General features: G+C 44.0%; 1 protein-coding gene across 1 annotated transcript; it reads left to right on the top strand.

Annotated features, from left to right (window-relative positions):
• The first annotated feature begins 1043 nt into the window (after positions 1-1043).
• LGALS3 (galectin 3) lies at positions 1044-19318 on the top strand. Its single transcript, XM_055303697.1, has 6 exons — positions 1044-1151; positions 8312-8333; positions 10029-10463; positions 12965-13053; positions 15876-16041; positions 19016-19318. Exons 2-6 carry the CDS (start codon positions 8316-8318, stop codon positions 19169-19171), a joined length of 864 nt encoding a protein of 287 aa, XP_055159672.1. The 5' UTR covers positions 1044-1151; positions 8312-8315; the 3' UTR covers positions 19172-19318.
• Positions 19319-19519: the final 201 nt, after the last annotated feature.

The following is a 19519-nucleotide window of genomic DNA, read 5'->3' as shown; positions in this document are numbered from 1 at the left end:
ATATCTGAACTTAAAAAAATCCATCTTGGACATCCTTAACCATTTCACTCAGTGATTATCCACGGAAATGATACCATATAAATGCCTTCTCTCCGGCAAGAATCACTATTTGCTATAAGAACATTTCTTAAAGGGCAGTTCCGGTGGCTCAGCGGTTTAGCGCCGCCTTCAGCCCAGGGCCTGATCCTGGAGTCCTGGGGTCGAGTCCCACATCAGGCTCCCAGCATGGAGCCTGCTGCTCCCTCTGCCTGTGTCTCTGCCTCTCTCTGTGTGTCTCTCATGAATAAATAAAGTCTTTTAAAAAATATGTCTTAGAGTGGTAGCTTTATCCTATTTCTGCCTTTACCAAAGCCACTTTGTGTTTAACGGTTCCCTCCGTCCTTCATCAGGACTCTCCCAGTCTTTGAGAAAACAAATAGTCAGGCATTCTAGGAAGGGATGCAGTGGGGAGCAAACAAGCAGAAACGATTTAGGGCTCTCGCACGGCAGCTCAGAAAGGGAATGAGTGCAAGGTCAAGAATATGGGGGCGTATCTGTCTCTCGCCCAGCACCTCAGAAAACTTGGCAGGGCCCTCCCAGTGACACAAGTCACCAGGCACTTCTTGGGAACGCTTTGCTACCGGAGAGGGTTTAGGTAAAATAAATGCAGAAAGGACGAGAGGGCCTGCAATTCAGGCCGAAAACAAGCAAACTCGGTGAAAGCCAGCCAGCAAGCAAAACTCTTCAAAAAGAAGCGCACTGGGAAGGCTTCGCAGGCTCTCGGTCCCGGTCGAGGGAGGCACCAGGTGAATCTGGAGAGAGGGCGGGGAACGTGGCCACACGCCAGGTCTCGGGCGGCCGCGGGACAGCGGCTGGGGCTGCGGGGCTGCGGGGCTGCGGGGCTGCGGGGCTGCAGGCCGCCCCCCCAGCGTCCCGCCCGCCGCCCTCGGGGCCGGGAGCTTCTCTGCGGCGCCCCGGACCCGCCCACCGGGTGTGCGCCGGGACCTCGCCCGCGGGGAGGGGCCGGGCCGGGCCGGGCCGGGCGGGGGGCCCCGCCCCCTAGAGGCGGGCGGGCCGGGCCTATTTGAGGCGCGGGGCCGCCGCCCGGTCAGGGATCGCGCCGCCTCCCCGAAGTCGTCCCCGCAGCGAGCGAACGAGCGCCGAGGCGTGGGGTGAGCGGCGGGGGCGCGGGGGCACGGTGGGCGCGGCGGGGGCGTGGGGTGAGTGGCAGGCGCGGCGGGGGGCGCGGCGGGGGGCGCGGCGGGGGGCGCGGGGTGAGCGGCGGGGGGCGCGGCGGGGGCGCGGGGTGAGTGGCAGGGGCGCAGGGGCGCGGGGGGCGCGGAGGGGGCGCGGGGTGAGTGGCAGGGGCGCGGGGGCACGGGGGGCGCGGAGGGGGCGCGGGGTGAGCGGCGGGGGCGCGGGGGGCGCGTGGGGCACGGGGGGACCGCGGACCGAGCCTGCTGGCGGCCGGGACCCGGCGGGGGGAGCGCGCCCGGGCCCGGGGAGCGGGGGTCGGCGGTCTGCGGGGGCGGGGGGCGCGGCGGGACGGAGGTCGCTAGCGGGGCCCGCAGCCTTCGTCTCCCCGGAGAGAGCGGTGTGCGACTTAGGGAGAGTTGGCGGCGCGTTACCGGGACTCACGTACCCGTCCTGGAGCGCGCGGGTGCGTCCGCCGGCGAGCGGGTGGCGGGGGCGCGCGCTCGGCCACCCCAGCGGCCCGCCCGGCTTGGGATTCGGGAGGGGGTCCCCCGTCCCATGGGGTCGCCCGTCCCAGGGGCCTCCCGCGCGCCATGGCTGTGGGGACGCGCGGGAGCTCGGGTACCACGCCCGGCAGGGGCAGGGGCAGGGGCCGGGGCAGGGGCAGGGGCTGCGGCCGCTCGCTGGGTGCTGATCCCAGAGAAAGCGGTGATGCCCCAGGGCCTGAGTGGGCATGTGCCTGGCCTGGCGAACACTGCACATCCTAAGCTTTTGCAAATCAGTGACTCATCCCTGCCGTTGGCTAATGTGGGCATTAATGAACCCAGGTCTGCGCGGCGAGGACGTGTAGGGCGTGGCAGAAAGAGCAGAGCCCCAGCGGAGCCAGCTTTTAAAACCGATTTGAAGGTGTACTGTGAATTATCAGGCGCTAAAATAAAAACACTGTAACGTGCGTGCCCTCTGAGGAGTAGCAGCGGACCGCCAGAGAGGCAGGGACTTCGGCTTCAGGCCCACCCCTTCAAGTTAGTGGTTCCTATTCCAGATACTGTGGAATCTTTGTAAAGTGACTCCTGGGAGTTGGGTTGCTGAAGGCTGAACCACAGTGACCCAGTCGGTTTCTGGGATTCTGGGAAAGGAATGGAAGACAGTTCCTCCGTGACCTTTGGGAGATTGGAACTGCTTCCTAAATTCATAACGTTTGGGGGTTACACTTAGAATCAGCACCTCTTCCATGTTCTGGGGGAAAGTTTGATGATGGTCTTTGAATGTTTTGAGCTTTGAAGTGCTAGAAGGATGTCTCACCAGGTTACTTAAGGAATAGAAGAAGGGGAACACTGATAAATTGACCCTGTTTTTTGCAGGGGTCTTTAATTAATGCAGACTCACTATACTACAAATATGCATAAATGTTTTTACTATAAAGACTTTTCAGTTATTGCTATATTGCTATATATATCAGTTATTGCAGTGAGCTCAAAAGGCCAGTGTTCGTCTCACCTATAGTTTATGGTTACCTATTCGTTCAGAACCTCATCAGCCAGACTCTAAATCTTAACTGCAGCAGACGCCTACATTCATGTATTATGTGAGCATCTCATGTTGACCTTAGATACAGTTGACTTGTAAGCTTAAGGTATTTGAGACTCATGGTAACTGATCTGAAACCTAGCCTCCCTTTCCTGTGATGGTTTGGGAAAGAGGCTCTCACTGAGGACAGCTGGGTTGACATTGGGTGTCTAGAGCCTGAACTGGGTAATTAAATTCTGAGTGCTAAGCCTGCCAGGGCAGTGCTTGCTGTAAACTTCCAATTTGCTGCTGACTAAGTATCATGTGTTCTTTCTCTCTTGACTGATGTTCAGCTTTTCCATAGGGGGAAAAAATCAGTAACTGAGAGGCACAGAGTAACTTTACCTTCCTTGATGCTGAGGAACTATGATAAGAAGGAAATCCTAGTAAAAGACCAGTTTCCTTTGTTCCAACTCAGCATCACTGAATTTGGCTTTGGAAAGTACTTTCCTCACGCCCCGCTCCTTTTTTCAGCAAGAGCAGGAAGCAGACTGCCTCTCCTGTGGTCTTTGGAGAGGAGGTGTGGGCAGTGCCTTGGGGTTCTGAGGAAATACATTCGTGCTCTACTTCTCTTTCAGCTTGTATAAAGGTCAGGGCCCTGTGTGAGCAGAAATTTCAGAAGTGCTCCCAGGAACCCTGACTACTGGACTAATTGCTAGGTGGATCTAAAATAGCAGAGTACAGTAAATAGCCCCTCTTTATTAGAGGGAAAAGCTACAATTAACAGCCAATTAAAATGATCTACATTCTGACTCATGTTTAAATTCTTTATTCCAAAGCAACATTGAACTACTTTCTGTAGGTTTTTCCAAATGTGAAGACCTACATAGTATTTCCTCACGTTTTGCTTGTTTTGTTTTGCTTTACTGTAGGGTTTCTTTCCTGGTGCTTTTAAATTTTCCGCTGCTGGGAATGGCAGGATGGAGTTCACGTATGTGTAGTATCTATAGGGTGAGAAGATTTTTTTTTTACATTTGATTGTGTCTCTATATAAATAGTTCATCTAAAAGAAAGAGACAGAGGGACAGAGAGACAGAGGGAGAGAGGAAATTTCCAGGCAAGTAAGAAAGATATTTATCTAAATAGTTTTTTTTTTAAGTTCTAAGGTTGCTAACCTTTATTTCAAAAAAGCATTGGTTATAACCTTTTTTTGAAAAACAGATACAGATCTGATGGTAGAGAATAAACATATCGAAACAGTGCATATCCAATTTTTGGAGAAGTACACTTTATCGGTTTAAATGTGGTTATAATTAGCAAAGTGACTGTGCAAAATGGCATCGTTATATTCAATACTGTGTGTATCAAAGCTCACTGAATGAGTCACTCAGCTAGTTTTCTGACAAAAACATGGTTTCTTTTTTTAATTTGTTTACAATTTCAACATGTTATGTAGTTCTGAATGAATAGGCTAGAGAATTAATTTCTAAGTGAAGTAATTAACACTTTTAAAGGATGATACTTTAAAATTTCAAAGAATGAGGTTTGACATTCAGTATATAAAGAACCTGAAAAAAAAAAAAAAAAAAAAAAAGAACCTGAATTATGAGTGAGGATGCTTGGACCCTGGTTGTTGGCCTGCCAAGAACAGAATGACTTTGGGCCACCTCTCTGAGCCTCAGTTTCTTTACATCTATTTTTTTAAAAGATTTTATTTATTCATAGACACAGAGAGAGAGAGACAGAGACACAGGCAGAGGGAGAAGCAGTCTCCATGCAGGGAGCCTGATGTGGGACTCGATCCCGGGTCTACAGGATCACACCCCAGGCTGCAGGCGGTGCCAAACTGCTGCGCCACCAGGGCTGCCCAGTTTCCTTACATCTAGAATGGGAATATTAACTTTCCCCTGAAAATCTTATAAGATTATTATCAGAATGAAAATAGGGGAAGTATGGGAAAGTGCTTTATAAACTGAAAAGCACCACATTAATGCAGGGTGTCATTATTCTAATGAGCTTGTCTAATGTATCACAGCATGATACAAACTGTCAACCAAGGCTTTATATGAAACACAGTGGAAAGTGAAATCTGCTTTGTTTCTCAAATTGTTTTGTTGGAGCTGAAAATAAGTTGAATATGCTTGAGCAGAGACTTTAAGAAGAAATGTTACATTTTGGAAATGCTGCTTTAGTTTCTAGTTGTAATCAGCCTTTAAACACATTTTAGTTTGATTGGAGTTTTGTTAATATGACACCTTATTAGGCCAATGGTACAGATTTAGCTAGTTTTAACTATTGAAACTAACTTTTTGGTTTTTATTGACCTGTGTATCTCCACTTTTATAGGGATACACATGTTAATCAGCCTAGACAGGTGTATCTCAACCAGGCACAACTTTGCCCTTTTGCCCCAGCTTCCAAGATGTGTGGCAATGTCTGAAGACATTTTTGGTTGTCATAATTGGGAGGTGGGGTATTGTGCTACTAGCATCTTATATATTGAAGCCATAGATGCTAGTTGGAGACATTTCCAACTCCGACAAAGAATCCAACCTGAAATGTCAGTGGTGCTGAGGTTGGGAAAAAGCCTTTACAGAATAGGAATATCTAAGAGAAGCCAAAAAACACTTATGAAGTTGTAAGTCTGGGTCTTTAGTATGTTATGCAGGAATGGAAGAAGTTTGTGTAATCAAAGGAACTGAACTTTCTGCCCATAGTGAAGTTCAAGATTGTTTCCTTCCAGCATCCAAAATAAGAGAGGCTTTGTTTTCTTAAGAAGTGTCCTTTCTGGGTGCACCTGGGTGGCTCAGTCAGTTAAGCATCTGTCTTCAGCTCAGGTCATGATCCTGGGCATCCTGGGATCAGGCCCCACATCAGGCTCTCTGCTGAACAGGGAGTCTGCTTCGCTCTCTCCCTCTGACCCTCCTCCTGCTCGTGTTCTCTCTCTCTTTCTTGTTCTCTTTCTAAAATAAATAAATATCTTTTTTTTAAAGATATTTATTTATTCATCAGAGAGAGAGAGAGGCAGAGACACAGGCAGAGGGAAAAGCAGGCTCCATGCCAGGAGCCCGACGTGGGACTCGATCCCAGGTCTCCAGGATCACACCCTGGGCTGAAGGTGGTGGTAAACTGCTGAGCCACCAGGGCTGCCCATAAATATCTTTTAGAAAGAAAGAAGGAGAAAGGAAGGGAGGAAGGAAGGAAGGAAGGAAGGAAGGAAGGAAGGAAGGAAGGAAGGGAAAGAAAGAAAAGAAAAAGAAAGAAAGAAAGAAAGAAAGAAAGAAAGAAAGAAAGAAAGAAAGAAAGAAAGAAAGAAAAAGGAAAAAGAAGAAAAAAGAAAAGAAAAGTCCTTTCTGGGGCACCTGGCTGGCTCAGTCCGTAGAATATGCAACTCTCGATCTCAGGATTGTGAGTTTGAACCCCATGTTGTGTGTAGAGATTACTTAAAAATAAAATCTTAAAAGAAAAAAGAAGACTTCCTTTCTTTTCCTTTTCTGTAATAACACTTGTCTCAAGTTCCTCCTATGGTGGCTGCACACTTTTCTAAGCAGCAGTAGCCTTTTGGGGAAGGAAGCCCAAGTGGAGAAGCAGGTGACTTCTGCTTTAAAAGATTAAATGCTGGGGATCCCTGGGTGACTCAGCAGTTTAGCATCGCCTTCAGCCTAGGGCGTGATCCGGGAGTCCCGGGATTGAGTCCCTGTCTGGCTCCCTGCAAGGAGCCTGCTTCTCCCTCTGCCTGTGTCTCTGCCTCTCTCTCTCTCTCTCTCTCTCTCTCTCTGTCTATCATGAATAAATAAATAAATAAATCTTAAAAAAAAAGATTAAATGCTACAGGAAATACATGAATGTAAGCCCTGGAAGAGTCACTGTGACTTCCTTTTTTTTTTTTTTTTTTTATGATAGTCACAGAGAGAGAGAGAGGCAGAGACACAGGCAGAGGGAGAAGCAGGCTCCATGCACCGGAAGCCTGATGTGGGATTCGATCCTGGGTCTCCAGGATCGCGCCCTGGGCCAAAGGCAGGCGCCAAACCGCTGCGCCACCCAGGGATCCCTCACTGTGACTTCCTACTCAAATTGCTAGCAGTTTCCCACATTTGAAGATGGATGATATGGTGATACCATAAACTGCTTCCAAATATGTTTGAGAATGTCCAGATTTAAAAAAGAGATGTGCAAAAAAACTTAGAAGGTAATATTCAACTGTGACATAAATAACAGCAGAGTATGATAAACTATCTGATATGTACAAATGGAGGACATTCAGTCCTAGGAGGACATTAAATTAAGTCTTATTTTTTTTTTTTTACCAGAAAGTCTGATATTTTAACTGTTTAGGACCTATCAATTATTATTCTTTAGGGGTAATGTCATTTCTTAAAATAATTTAGTACATATCACAGTGGGCAACTCAGGGAAAAGAGATTCTGATTGTTTAAGATCTAGATCACTTTGGCCATAGTTCAGGTGATCCTGACTCAAGAAAACTCACCCAGGCCTTAGGAGTCCAAAGCTTCCCTCTTCCCCTCACTGCCAGAGCACCTGCAGTGGGAGCAGGTATAAAACATCTTAAATGGTTAGAGACTTGGCATAGGGAGAGGAGCAGGAGAAAGCAGGAAGGTTGTGTCAAGGCCACCCCTCGAGTCAGCTCTGGGCAAAGCCAACTCTTTTTGGTTAGCATCCTACCCAAAAATATTTTACTCTACATTGCCTGACTTCTTTTATTTTCACCCTAGTTTGTTATACTGCCTGAGTTTTGTTTGGAGTAACAAATATCATGAATTAAAAAAAAAAAAAAAAAGAAGTATCCTGTACCTGCCTTTTTTTTCTTCATTGCTCCACATCCGGATCTCACCTCTCCTTTAAGGCTTAGTTCAAACAACACCACCTCTTCCCATTTTAGAAGTCATAGTTCTAGTTGCGATGCCCCATCACACGGTCTGGCTCACAGCATTGATCCTTGTGATTCCTGATGGCCCGTGAGCCCTTTGACCATACAGATCTTGGCCTATTTGTCTTCGGACCCAAGCAAGAGCCAGCATGGTGCCTGGCCCAGAGCAGACATAAATACGTGCAAATGAAGGAATAAATCATTGGTAGCAACTCCATCAGGGGCATTGGTTTTCAAATCTCAGTAGGAATCTGTCAACTCTGCTTTCCTCCTAAAACCCAGAAGAGGGCATGGGGGTTGATCTTGGGAGTGGGAGGGAAGGTGGGTGATATTAAGAGGCTCAACTCTTTGTAAGAGGTGGTGGAAAAAGCACCCAGGAAGAAAGGTGAGGAGGACCACAGATGAACCAGGACTGTTTCTGTCCTTACCAAAGAAAGGGGCAGGACATTTGCTTCCTCGTTCCTTCAGAACATAGGTTGGTCTGATTAGACTTGAGAATTATGAGTTAAATAGGGCTTGGTGATCTAGCTGGAGTGCATCCCTGCTAGAGCTTTTTTTTTTTTTCCTTGTAGTTCCACACTATTGATTTAGGCGTATTTGGGGAATATACTGGCTTGGTTTAGAAGAATGCCTGTAGATAATCTAGAACTGCCCAATGTACTGTTTGTGATGTTATATTAATATGGAAACTGGTGAAATCGTCTAGGATCAAATGATAACCTATCTTTTTTCCCCCCTTTTCAGGAAAATGGCAGACAGTTTTTCAGTAAGTGTTTTATGTCTGTTTTCTTACTGTAATATCCATTCCACGTAGGTTGAGGGCTTTCTTTACCACCAGACATTCGCTTCTAATTCTCTCACCATGTGGCTTCCTCTGGCCTTAACTGTCCAATGAGGGCTGGTTAGCTGAAGTCTTGTTTTTCCAGCAATAGGTGCAGGAAGAAAGCCAGGGAGATTGATGCCTGGGACTCACTAACCATAACTCCTTTACTAAAAAGCCTGGGATGGAAACAGTTTGACTTCATGGGCAGAAGCTGAGAAATAATATGAGCAAAGGGAAGGATGGTGCAATGGTGCTGTCTCAGCATCCTGATTTCTACGATTTTTCTTTTCATGTCAGTTAGATGTACCATGATGTACTTTTACATAGAGGAAGGCTAGCTCCTGACTTTGGCAGGTTACAAAAGGCAACCCTCCATGATACGAGATGATGGGAAGAAAGAAAAAAGGGAAGCAGGAGAGGCCACAGCTGCCCGGATGCCCCATGAGGCAAAAAGGACAGGGGAGCTACCCAGGCTTCTCTCTTCTTCCTATTCTTTAATTTCTGGCCGATGCTTCTTCTTAGCCAGACTCATCTGGAAGCCTTTAAACACCATCTTCAGGGGTCAGTTCCCCTGTGATCAGCCCAGGGCAAGGAGAGGGATGGATTTGAGCAGCACATTGCCACATTGGGAATGTGGCAGGACTGACTCTGCTGTCAGACATGGAACTCATTGAACTATGAGAACTCAAGCCCATCATTCTGACCACCTACTGTAGGGCTTCTCTTCATCTGAACCATGTAGTTGTTTGACTAAATAATCATCAAAACACAGATAAAGCAAGTACCTGCTTATATCAGAAACCACTGTGCATGGCCGTGTCCTATTGTGGCTGCCAGGGACAGTCTTGTGGTTCTGCTAGAGATTGGAAATGGGACTGGAAGCCCTTTGAGAGCTGCTAAGAAGGGGACCACACCTCTTAGAAATCCTTCTCTGGAATGGTCTTGTGAAACTGGTATGGAGGCTTCTATTAAGCCATCTTTGTTCTTTTCAAGGAAAAGCCTTATGCCATTGGATAGTTGTATGAACTTTACCATGTAGTTAATATGTTGACACTATACGGCCAAGAAAATATGGCAATCACTATTAGAATTATAGTGCATCAATAAAACACATTCTTTATGGAAAGACAATTCATGTTAAGAACCATAAATTGCTTTGCTTTGTTTTCCATTTTCTCTATGGCTCTCCTCATCCTCATACAAACAGTAATTAATCTGGAATCCCACTTAATGGCATGATCTGTCTTTAAAAAAAAACAACTTAAAAAATTTTAAACTAGTTTTAGATTTATAGAAAAATTGCATAGATAGTACAAAGAGTTCCCATTTACCCTATGTCCACTTTCCTCTAATATTAATGTCTTACATTAGTATGGTACATTTTTTACTATTAATAAACCAGTACTGATACATTATTACTAAAAAAGAAAAAGAAAGTGATGAAGCATATATAACCCCAAAGTCTAATTTTAGTCTTATGAACTGCAAACTGTTTAATAGGCAGGAAAATTTTGTTGATGTGAATTTCATACCCTTACTATATCCCTCTACTTCTTAGATCCCATATTCCTGTTTTCCTGAAAGTTCTGTTTTTGTGAATGTTTTTCATCCTGTAATTATTGATATCTTTCTGTCTAGCTTAATGATGCTTTATCTGGGTCTGGAAACCCAAACCCTCAAGGATGGCCTGGTCCATGGGGAAACCAGCCTGCTGGAGCAGGGGGCTACCCAGGGGCCTCCTATCCTGGTGCCTACCCTGGCCAGGCACCTCCCGGCGGCTACCCTGGCCAGGCACCTCCCGGCGGCTACCCTGGCCAGGCACCTCCCGGCGGCTACCCTGGCCAGGCACCTCCCGGTGGCTACCCTGGCCAGGCACCTCCCGGCGGCTACCCTGGCCAGGCGCCTCCTGGCACCTACCCTGGCCCCACAGCACCTGCTTACCCTGGCCCAACAGCACCAGGAGCCCAACCCGGGCAACCGAGTGGGCCTGGGGCCTACCCACCTCCTGGACAACCAAGCGCTCCGGGAGCCTACCCTGCTGCTGGTCCCTTTGGCATCCCTGCTGGACCACTGGTAAGATGGAACTAGCCATTTCATATACTTGAGTGTGATCAGGACAAAGCTAATGACGAACGAACAGAGCAATTTTCTCAAGTCGGTGCCATTACTTTGCTGTGCTCTGGCTGGGAGCTGGCTCTGAGCACCAACCTGCAAAGGGCTTCAGAGAGACCTGGAGCTTTAAACTCGCTGCATAGAGCCACTTTTCAAGGACCAACCATGGTGTATGTCAGCCCATTAGAAAAACTCATTGTTTGTATTGAGATTAGTATGTATGTGTACTATTAGTATGAAGAGAAGTCAGTGTATCTTTTCAAGGCATCTGTAAGGCAGCTTTAATATAAATGAAGTTAAGATCATAGTAATGAGGGTACATTTTAGTTAATATTATCAATAAACAGTACATAACTCATACCAGCAGTGTGCTTCTACATGGGTGATATCCTTTAACCCCATAACTGCCCTCAAAGATACTGTTACTAGTCCTACTTTTACACACGAGGAAATGAGACAGTAGAGAATTAGTTACACAATTTGTCTAGGCTCATAGAGGGAATGTGTAGGGAAACCAAGGTAATGTGGTTTTGAAAAAACCTTCTAAAGATAATTTTGTGATTTTAGGATTGAATTTTCATTTGTATTAAAACCCATTTTAGATATGAATTCTAAGTATAAAACCTAACTCTATGGAGACCCTAGACACATCTCAAAAATAGATCCTTCACTTCCAGATGTATAATCTAGTTGGGAGATAACATATAGATGTTGGGAAAGCATTTAGTAGCAGTGTGGGATCAGACCCTCCCCGGACCGTGTGGACATTGGCATAGGTAGCATCTGACCTGCCTTTAGGTCTGCCTAGAGGAGAGTACAGAGAAGGCGTTGGGAGCATGGGCAGCATTGAGCAGGCCTTGGTTGACCACAGTTAGTCTTTTGTAGACAGATGGGGACATGGAAGCTGTGAAAAGGAAGAGGCAGATGTGAGAGGGGTTGCAGAGGAAGAACCCCAGGAACTAGTGGTTAGGTCTTAGGGATGACTGGGTTTTCAAGGCCAGACAATTAGAGCAGCAGCTAAGGGTCAGCCCAAACCAGGAACTCAGGAAGCAGATCTGTTGGGGCATGGGGAGGAAGAAACAAACTCCAGTTCACACCTGTTGGACTTGAAGCATCTGTAGGAAATGCAAATAGGAGGAAGTATAGGTCTAGAGAGAAAAGACTTGGGTGGTGGTTGAACTGGGGTTGGGGGGGCCGGGGTAAGAAATTATGAAGGGAAAAGAGAAAAGGCCAAAGGGAGTTTGGGAATATTTACAGCACCTTGAACGTAGATGGTTAATAAATTTTTGTGGAAGAACTAGGGAATGTATTAGATGAAGAGTGTTCTTCATTCCAGAAATATTATGCCACACTCAAAGCACCCTGTTGATTCCATGTAAGTAGAGCTTATGAGAACTCACAAGTCCCCAGATGTGACACAATGCCTGCTCTCAGGGAGCAAATGACCATGATGAAGTACGTTATGTGACAGGGTTCTTAAGAGTGGCACAAGGATGTATAACAAAACTGATATGATTATATCTCAGTAAAAGTAATTTTTAAAAAAGAAAAGTGGCACAAAAATGTTAATGTTGATTGCAAGGGCAAGCCTAAGCCTTTCCAAAAAATAGTCCACGTGAATGAATCATAGATTAGGATGGCCTTACTAGTGAGAGATACAGTGCTCCAAAAGGGAATATGTTCTGTCTTTGGCACCAATTAACTGATGGCTCTATTCCTTTTTTTTTTAAGATTTATTTATTTATTTAGTCAATCGGAGAAGGACAATCATCATATGATTTCACTCATATGTGGAATATAAGAAATAGTGAAAGGGATTATAAGGGAAAGAGGGGAACTGAGTGGGAAAAATGAGAGAGGGAGACAAACCATGAGAGACCCCTAACTCTGGGAAATAAACAAAGGGTTGCAGAAGGGGAGGTGGGTCGGGGGATGGGGTAACTGGGTGATGAGCATTCAGGGCACTTGATGAGGTGAGCACTGGGTGTTATATGTTGGCAAATCGAGCTTAAATAAAAACAAAGATAAAAAATAAAATAAAAAAATTATTTATTTATTTATTTATTTGAGAGAGAGAGAGGGAGGGAGAGAGAGAGAGAGAGAGAGAGAGAGAGAGAGACACCAAGCCAAGGGAGAGGCAGAGGGAGAGGAAGAAGTTCCCTGCTCAGTGGGGAGCCTGACAAGAGACTCTATCCCAAGACCCTGGGATCATGACCTGAGCCAAAGGCAGACACTTAACTGAGCCACCCAGGAGCCCCCTGATGGTTTTATTCATGATTATTACTTACTTGTACATATAGGAAGCCTTATCCCTTCAGGCCTTGGGCAGGGTGGCCTGAGAATCTGGAAAAATGGCTATGGCTTAAATTAGGGTTATGTGTTAGTCACATTAGCAAAATATTTTCCTTTCTTTCCCCAAGAACACATGACTCTATTGATACATGTATGTTTTTTATTCCCAGACTGTGCCTTATGACCTGCCTTTGCCTGGAGGAGTCAAGCCTCGCATGCTGATAACAATTCTGGGCACAGTAAGGCCCAGTGCAAACAGGTAAAGAGCAAAATTAGCAACTCTAACATATTTGTCAATTGGTTTTTGAATAAAGGATGATATGTTTCAAATTTTAATAAAATTTTTAAAATTTTACATTGAGAATTCTATGCCACAGAATGGGATTATCCCATAAATCATGTGTGTGTTCCCACCAAGAGGACAAAATGTCCCTCACTTAAATCTTGTTTTTTCTCCCAGAACTACAATGGAACGGTTCTACTTTTTTTTTTTTTTTAAAGATTTTACTTATTAATTTGAGAGAGCTAGCACAAGCATGAGCAGGGGGAGGAGCAGAAGGAGAAGGAGAAGCAGACTTCTCGCTGAGCAGGGAGCTCTACTTTGATCTGGAGCTGAAGGCAGATGCTTAACTGACTGACCCACCCAGGCACCCCCAAAAAGTTTTACTTTGTGAGGATAAAGGAAAAGAGCAGACAACCCATTCAGAAAAACCTAAGTTATTCGTGGCAGTGAGAGCCTTAGAATTTAAGGGAAGTACAGTCTTATGTAATGTAATACTTGGCCATCTCTTTACCGCTGAGCCATGTATTGTCTAAAAAACCAAGCATGCATTTTATATCTAGATACCCATTAAAGATTAGGGTCAAAAACACAAAGATTGCACTGGATGTAATTTTGAGTTCATCTGAGAGCTTACACATCATACCTCTCTCCCCTCATATTTGGACAGATCACCCTGTAGCCATGCAGGTCCCAGTGCAGTCTCAGTGGGCTTGACTGTCCTTTCTGCCTTCCTCCTGGACACAAAGCAGAGTCATAGATTCCCAAGCTATCAGCCAGGTCTACAGATGTTAAGTGGCAGGATGGTGGAACCCCAGTCTTCTGAGTAGTCACTACTTATGTAAAGATTTGAAAAGGGGCGCCTGAGTGGCTCAGCGGTTCAGTGCATCTGCCTTCGGCTCAGGGCATGATCCTGGAGTTTGGGATCGAGTGCCACATCGGGTTCCCGGCATGGAGCCTGCTTCTCTCTCTGCCTGTGTCTCTGCCTCTCTCTTTCTGTGTTTCTCATAAATAAATAAATAAAATCTTAAAAAAAAAAAAAGGTTTGAAAAGACCCTACAAGTAAAAGACTGCTTCAAAAGAAGTCAACCTTGGCTATTGGAACTGGTTTTGATGGAGGTGAGCTAGGATGGAGTAAGCCCCTGAGCTCATCTAGGAAAATCCGTGCTGATTTATGGCTGCCCTGGGATGCCTGGCTGTGGTTATCACCACTGCTTGTATTTACATCTAATACAAGCAGGTTGAGGATACCCTGAAGACATCCAGGATGCCTGTCCTGAGGTAGTAGTACCATTAAAGCTCCTGCAGCCATAAATTGATCTGTGTTTCTGGGTCTTACTGACAGTGCACAAAAGGTACAAGTTCAAGCTATGTACACAGGTAGACAGGATTCTTGTGAATCCATAAACCTTTGTGTCTTTCACTTTGCTCCTCGTGGATCAGTTCCTTTTCTGTTACCAGGAAATGAACTCAGCCTCTGATATAATCATTTTACATCCAGCCAGCCTTCTCTGAGCCAGGACCCTAAGCCCACTCTTCTTTCCACACAGCCTGTACAACTTCTTTCTAAACACAGTGCTTACCTGCACGATAAAGCTGGCCTCACAGCCAGTTACAATGTCCTTATCCATCTTGCTTCCCCAAATAACACAGAACCCAGCACATCTGATCCTATGCATTCAGCACTCACGATTTGTACTCTCCTTCCTCAGCCACTATCACACAGAACCACACTGGATGTTTGTCTTATTCAGGGTTTTTGCACTAGAAACCTTAGCCCCAGTAATACTAGAGATGCAGACAGACTGTGGCAGATTAATATTAATTTTGGTAGAAATGGTTAAGATGGTAGTAAACTGAAAAAACAGTTGCTTCATTCTGCAAAATTTATGTGATGAGTTACATGAAGAAAAGAATGCTTAAGGCGGTAGAGATGGCAAGGTCTTCCTTTTCACTGTAGAGAAAATATAGCTATTGGATTTTTTTTAAGTCAAATACAAATGCCATTGCCATCTGATTATATTGATCCTCTCCCTGTGCATTCAGTCATTGAAAGATACATTTGTGGTTGTATGTGTGTTACTGGGGAAATGAAAATGCCCAAGAAATCATTGTTAATAGGTTGAGTGTAGACCTTGCTTTAAAACGAGAACACCTGCTGATTCTGACATTAGTGCTCCAAGGAGCAGACTTTGAGAAGCCGAGGGTAGGGTTAATTCTTGAACAGTCTGAGGACTTGTGTTTGCATTAACATCCAAGGAGAAGGAACAAGGTCAAAAAGTTAAGCCAGCACTTCCATTAATTCCATTTCCCATCTTGGAATGTTTAACACATTTATCTCTCCATGACTTCACAACTTAGCAACAGGATTCTGAACATTATGTTCTCTCATTCTTGGTATTTTAGGACTAAGTTTTTGGTTAACTAGAAGGAAGCCAGGTATTTGTTAGGTATTAAAAGTAACTGGCAGGGCAGGAAAGAGGTAACCATTATGATTTGAAGAGTTTTCATAGTAGGCAGTAAAGAGGGAATGACAGCTCAATGGAATGATGTGACCAAAGACAAGGAGGCAAAAAAAGTGAACACGTACTGTCTTGCTTACTTTCCAATACTACAAGAGCGCATCAAACAGTGGCTTCGTTTAATTTCCAGTTTGAACCCATACTCTGGTTTATTTGCTTCCCTTTAGAAAATGTTGTGTATTTTATAAAATTATTTGATCTTTAGAAAATGAATTCTTCCTTTGATACAAATGTACAACTTGAATCATTTTACTAACTCTGGTCTTTGGTTTAAAACAGACTTGCTCTAGATTTCAAGAGAGGGAATGATGTTGCCTTCCACTTTAACCCACGCTTTAATGAAGACAACAAGAGAGTCATTGTTTGCAATACCAAGCTGGATAATATCTGGGGAAAGGAAGAAAGGCAGGCAGCTTTTCCATTCGAAAGTGGTAAACCATTCAAAGTAAGTTATTGCTCAGCAACTCTCTTGGGTCCCCTCCCTCTTTGGGAGCTTTATACTGTCGCTCAATAAACTTTGCTGCCCACCAAAAAAACCCAAAATCAAAACAAATTAAAAAAAAACAAATAAAAAAACCAAAGTAAGTTATTGCTACTATTATATATTGATAATATATATTTCTCATGGGGAATCACTCTACGACCACGATGCACTTGAAATGAATTTTTATCAGCTATCCTGGGACACCTAGCCAGTACCTCCTCTGCTCCTCATCTTGAGGGACCAGGCTCAACAGGACTGGCACACTCTCCAGCTCCATGTCGGCATTTCACCATTGTCCCTGTTACTACACCTTTTGAGTTTTTAAAGCTTTTCTGAAAATGAGAAAAATAGCATCTTTAATAAAAAAGGAAGAAGGGGGCACCTGTGTGGCTTAATTGGTTAACTGACTCTTGATCTCTGCTCAGGTCTTAATCTCAGGGTCATTAGTTCCAGCTCCATGTTGGGCTCCACACTGGACTTGGAGCTTACTTAAAAAAGCAGAAAGTCTTGATGGTACAGTTGGGCTGAGACTCAATATATTCATGCAACGTAGCTGGCATGGCAACCAAAACTATTTTTTTTTAAATTCTGAAATTAATGTTTGTTTTATTAAAAAGAAATTTTACAGATTTTCAAATTAGAAAACCTCCATCTTTTCCCCTTTCTCCCAACCTCACAAGGGTTGCAACTTGGTTAATATCCTTCCAGTATTTTCTATGACATACAACGCTATTTATTTTAAAAACTTTATTTATTGGGCAGCCCAGGTGGCTCAGCAGTTTAGTGCCGCCTTCAGCTCAGGGCGTGATCCTGGAGACCCGGGATCAAGTCCCACGTCGGGCTCCCTGCATGAGCCTGCTTCTCCCTCTGCTTGTATCTCTGCCTCTCTCTCTCTCTCTCTCTCTCCCCTCCCTGTGTTTCTCATGAATAAATAAAATCTTTTAAAAAAAACTTTATTAAGTAATCTCTACCCCTGAACTCATGACTCTGAGGTGGTTGACAGTAGAGTAGCCAATAAAACAACCAGACTATAAGTTCCTCAAAGGCAGGGACTAGGGATCCCTGGGTGGCTCAGCAGTTTAGCGCCACCTTCAGCCCAGGGTGTGATCTGGAGTCCCGGGATCGAGTCCCATTTCAGGCTCCCCGCATGGACCCTGCTTCTCCCTCTGCCTGTGTCTCTGCCTCTCTCTGTGTGTCTCCCATCAATAAATAAAATCTTAAAAAAAAAATCTAAAAAAAAAAAAAAGGCAGGGACTAATAGGGACTATATTTGGTGGACATCTCTTCATATTAGAACATCATTATTTAATAACATTTCATTGCTTAGATATATGCTAATTCTATGAGTGCCCTATGGATGATAATTTGGAGCATGGAAATATTCCAAATAAATGAAACCTGGAAAAATTTATTTTACTAAAACAGTATAATATTGGTCCTTATAAATCTTTGCTTCCTACAATTTTATTCCAAGAATGTACATAATTTTTTAGAAAGATTTTATTTATTTATTTATTTGAGACAGAGAGAGAGAAGCACAAGCAGGGGACAGGGGAGGGGCAGGAGAGGAAGCCCGACACGGGGCTTCATCCCAGGACTCTGAGATCGTGACCTGAGCTGAAGGCAGCCGCTTAACCGACAGGACCACCCAGGTGCCCAAGAATGTACATATCTAAAATTTAGCTAAGATATTGCCAAAGTGCTGCTTTCAAAAGGCTGTAAGGATAAACATGTTCACTACTATTGGAAGAGTGTTTCCCCTACTCTTGCCCCAACTGGTTATTATCAATTCTCACAACATATGCCACCCTCTTAGAGAATTTCTACTTCAGTATTTTCATTTATTTATTGAAGTATAGCTGACAAAATTACATTAGTTTCAGGTGTACAACATAGTGATCACCATCTCTGTATGCTATGCTGTGCTTACAAGTATAGCTACCATCTGTCACCATACAACACTATTACAGTACCACTGACTGTATTCCCTATGCTGTACCTTGTACCCCATGACTCACTCATCCCATAACTGGAAACCTGTACCTCCCACTCCCCTTCAACCATCTTGCCTGTCCTTGTAGGTACTCCTCTCCTCTGGCAACCATCAGTTTGTTTTTTGTATTCATGGGTCTGTTTCTGCTTTTTGTGCATTTATTTCTTCCTTTGATTTTTTAGATTCCACATGTAAGTAAAATCATGGTATTTGTCCTTCTCTGTCTGACTTATTTTATTTAGCATAATATCCCCTAGGTCTATCTATGGTATCACAGATGGCAAGATCTCATTCTTTCTTATGGCCAAGAAATATTCCATATAATATGTATTATATAATATATACAGATAGATCGATCTCACATCTTCATCTATTCATCTATGGATCCATACTTACATTGCTTCCGTATCTTGGCTATTATAAATAATGCTGCAGTAAACATAGGGGTGCATTTATCTTCTCAAACTAGTGTTTTCATTTTCTTTGGGTAAATACCCAATAGTGGACTTACTGAATATAATAGTATTTCTATCTTTAATTTTTTGAGGAACCTCCATACTGTTTTCCACAGTGGCTGCACCAATTTACATTCCCACTAACAGTGCATGAATGCTCCTTTTTCTCCATATCCTCGCCAGCACTTGGTGTGTTTATTTTTTACTTTTAGGTGTTGGCCATACAAAAACTTTGTTTTTGTGTAGATACATTATTAATCTTTACCTTTATAGCTTTACCTTATCTTTATCATCTTTTTTTTCATTTATTTTGCTTGAATCTTTGGATAATCTGTGGAATTTATTTTTGCTGTGAAGTTCCTTTTTTGGACTTCAGTCAGTTCCACGGATGATCAGAAAGATGAAACGTGGGACATTCTGAGCTTAGGCCAGACTGGTTTTGAAATTAATGAGCATTTCTAACAGTTTTGTGTATGTGCCATTTCAGATACAAGTGCTGGTTGAATCTGACCACTTCAAGGTTGCGGTCAATGATGCCCATTTGTTGCAGTACAATCATCGGATGAAAAATCTCCCGGAAATCAGCAAACTGGGAATTTCTGGTGACATAGATCTCACCAGTGCTTCATATGCTATGATATAATCTTAAAGGAGAAGATTTAAAAAAAAAGAGAATTGAATATTCATTTAAACTTACACATGTAAACTTCATGTTTCGACTGAAAAATTTTACCTTTATTCATCACTATCCTTCTTGTAAATCATCCATTTAATAAACATTCTAAGAGTTCCCTGTCTTTATGTGCCATTTAATTGGGGCAATTTATTCTTGATAAAGCACAATGGACTCAGTGGAAAAGGAATATGTAGCAATATTAATATCACATTAGAGTCTCCCAGAGTTTTCTATACTTACTAAAACATTTAAAGAAAATATTTTAGGGATGCCTGGGTGGCTCAGTGGTTGAGCATCTGCCTTCGGCCCAGGACG

The sequence above is a fragment of the Nyctereutes procyonoides genome, unplaced genomic scaffold (assembly GCF_905146905.1).
Source record: "Nyctereutes procyonoides isolate TBG_1078 unplaced genomic scaffold, NYPRO_anot_genome, whole genome shotgun sequence".
In the NCBI taxonomy this organism is placed as follows: Eukaryota; Metazoa; Chordata; class Mammalia; order Carnivora; family Canidae; genus Nyctereutes; species Nyctereutes procyonoides.
The sequence above is the reverse complement of the archived record's forward strand: the minus strand, read 5'-3'. Positions and strand labels throughout refer to the sequence as shown.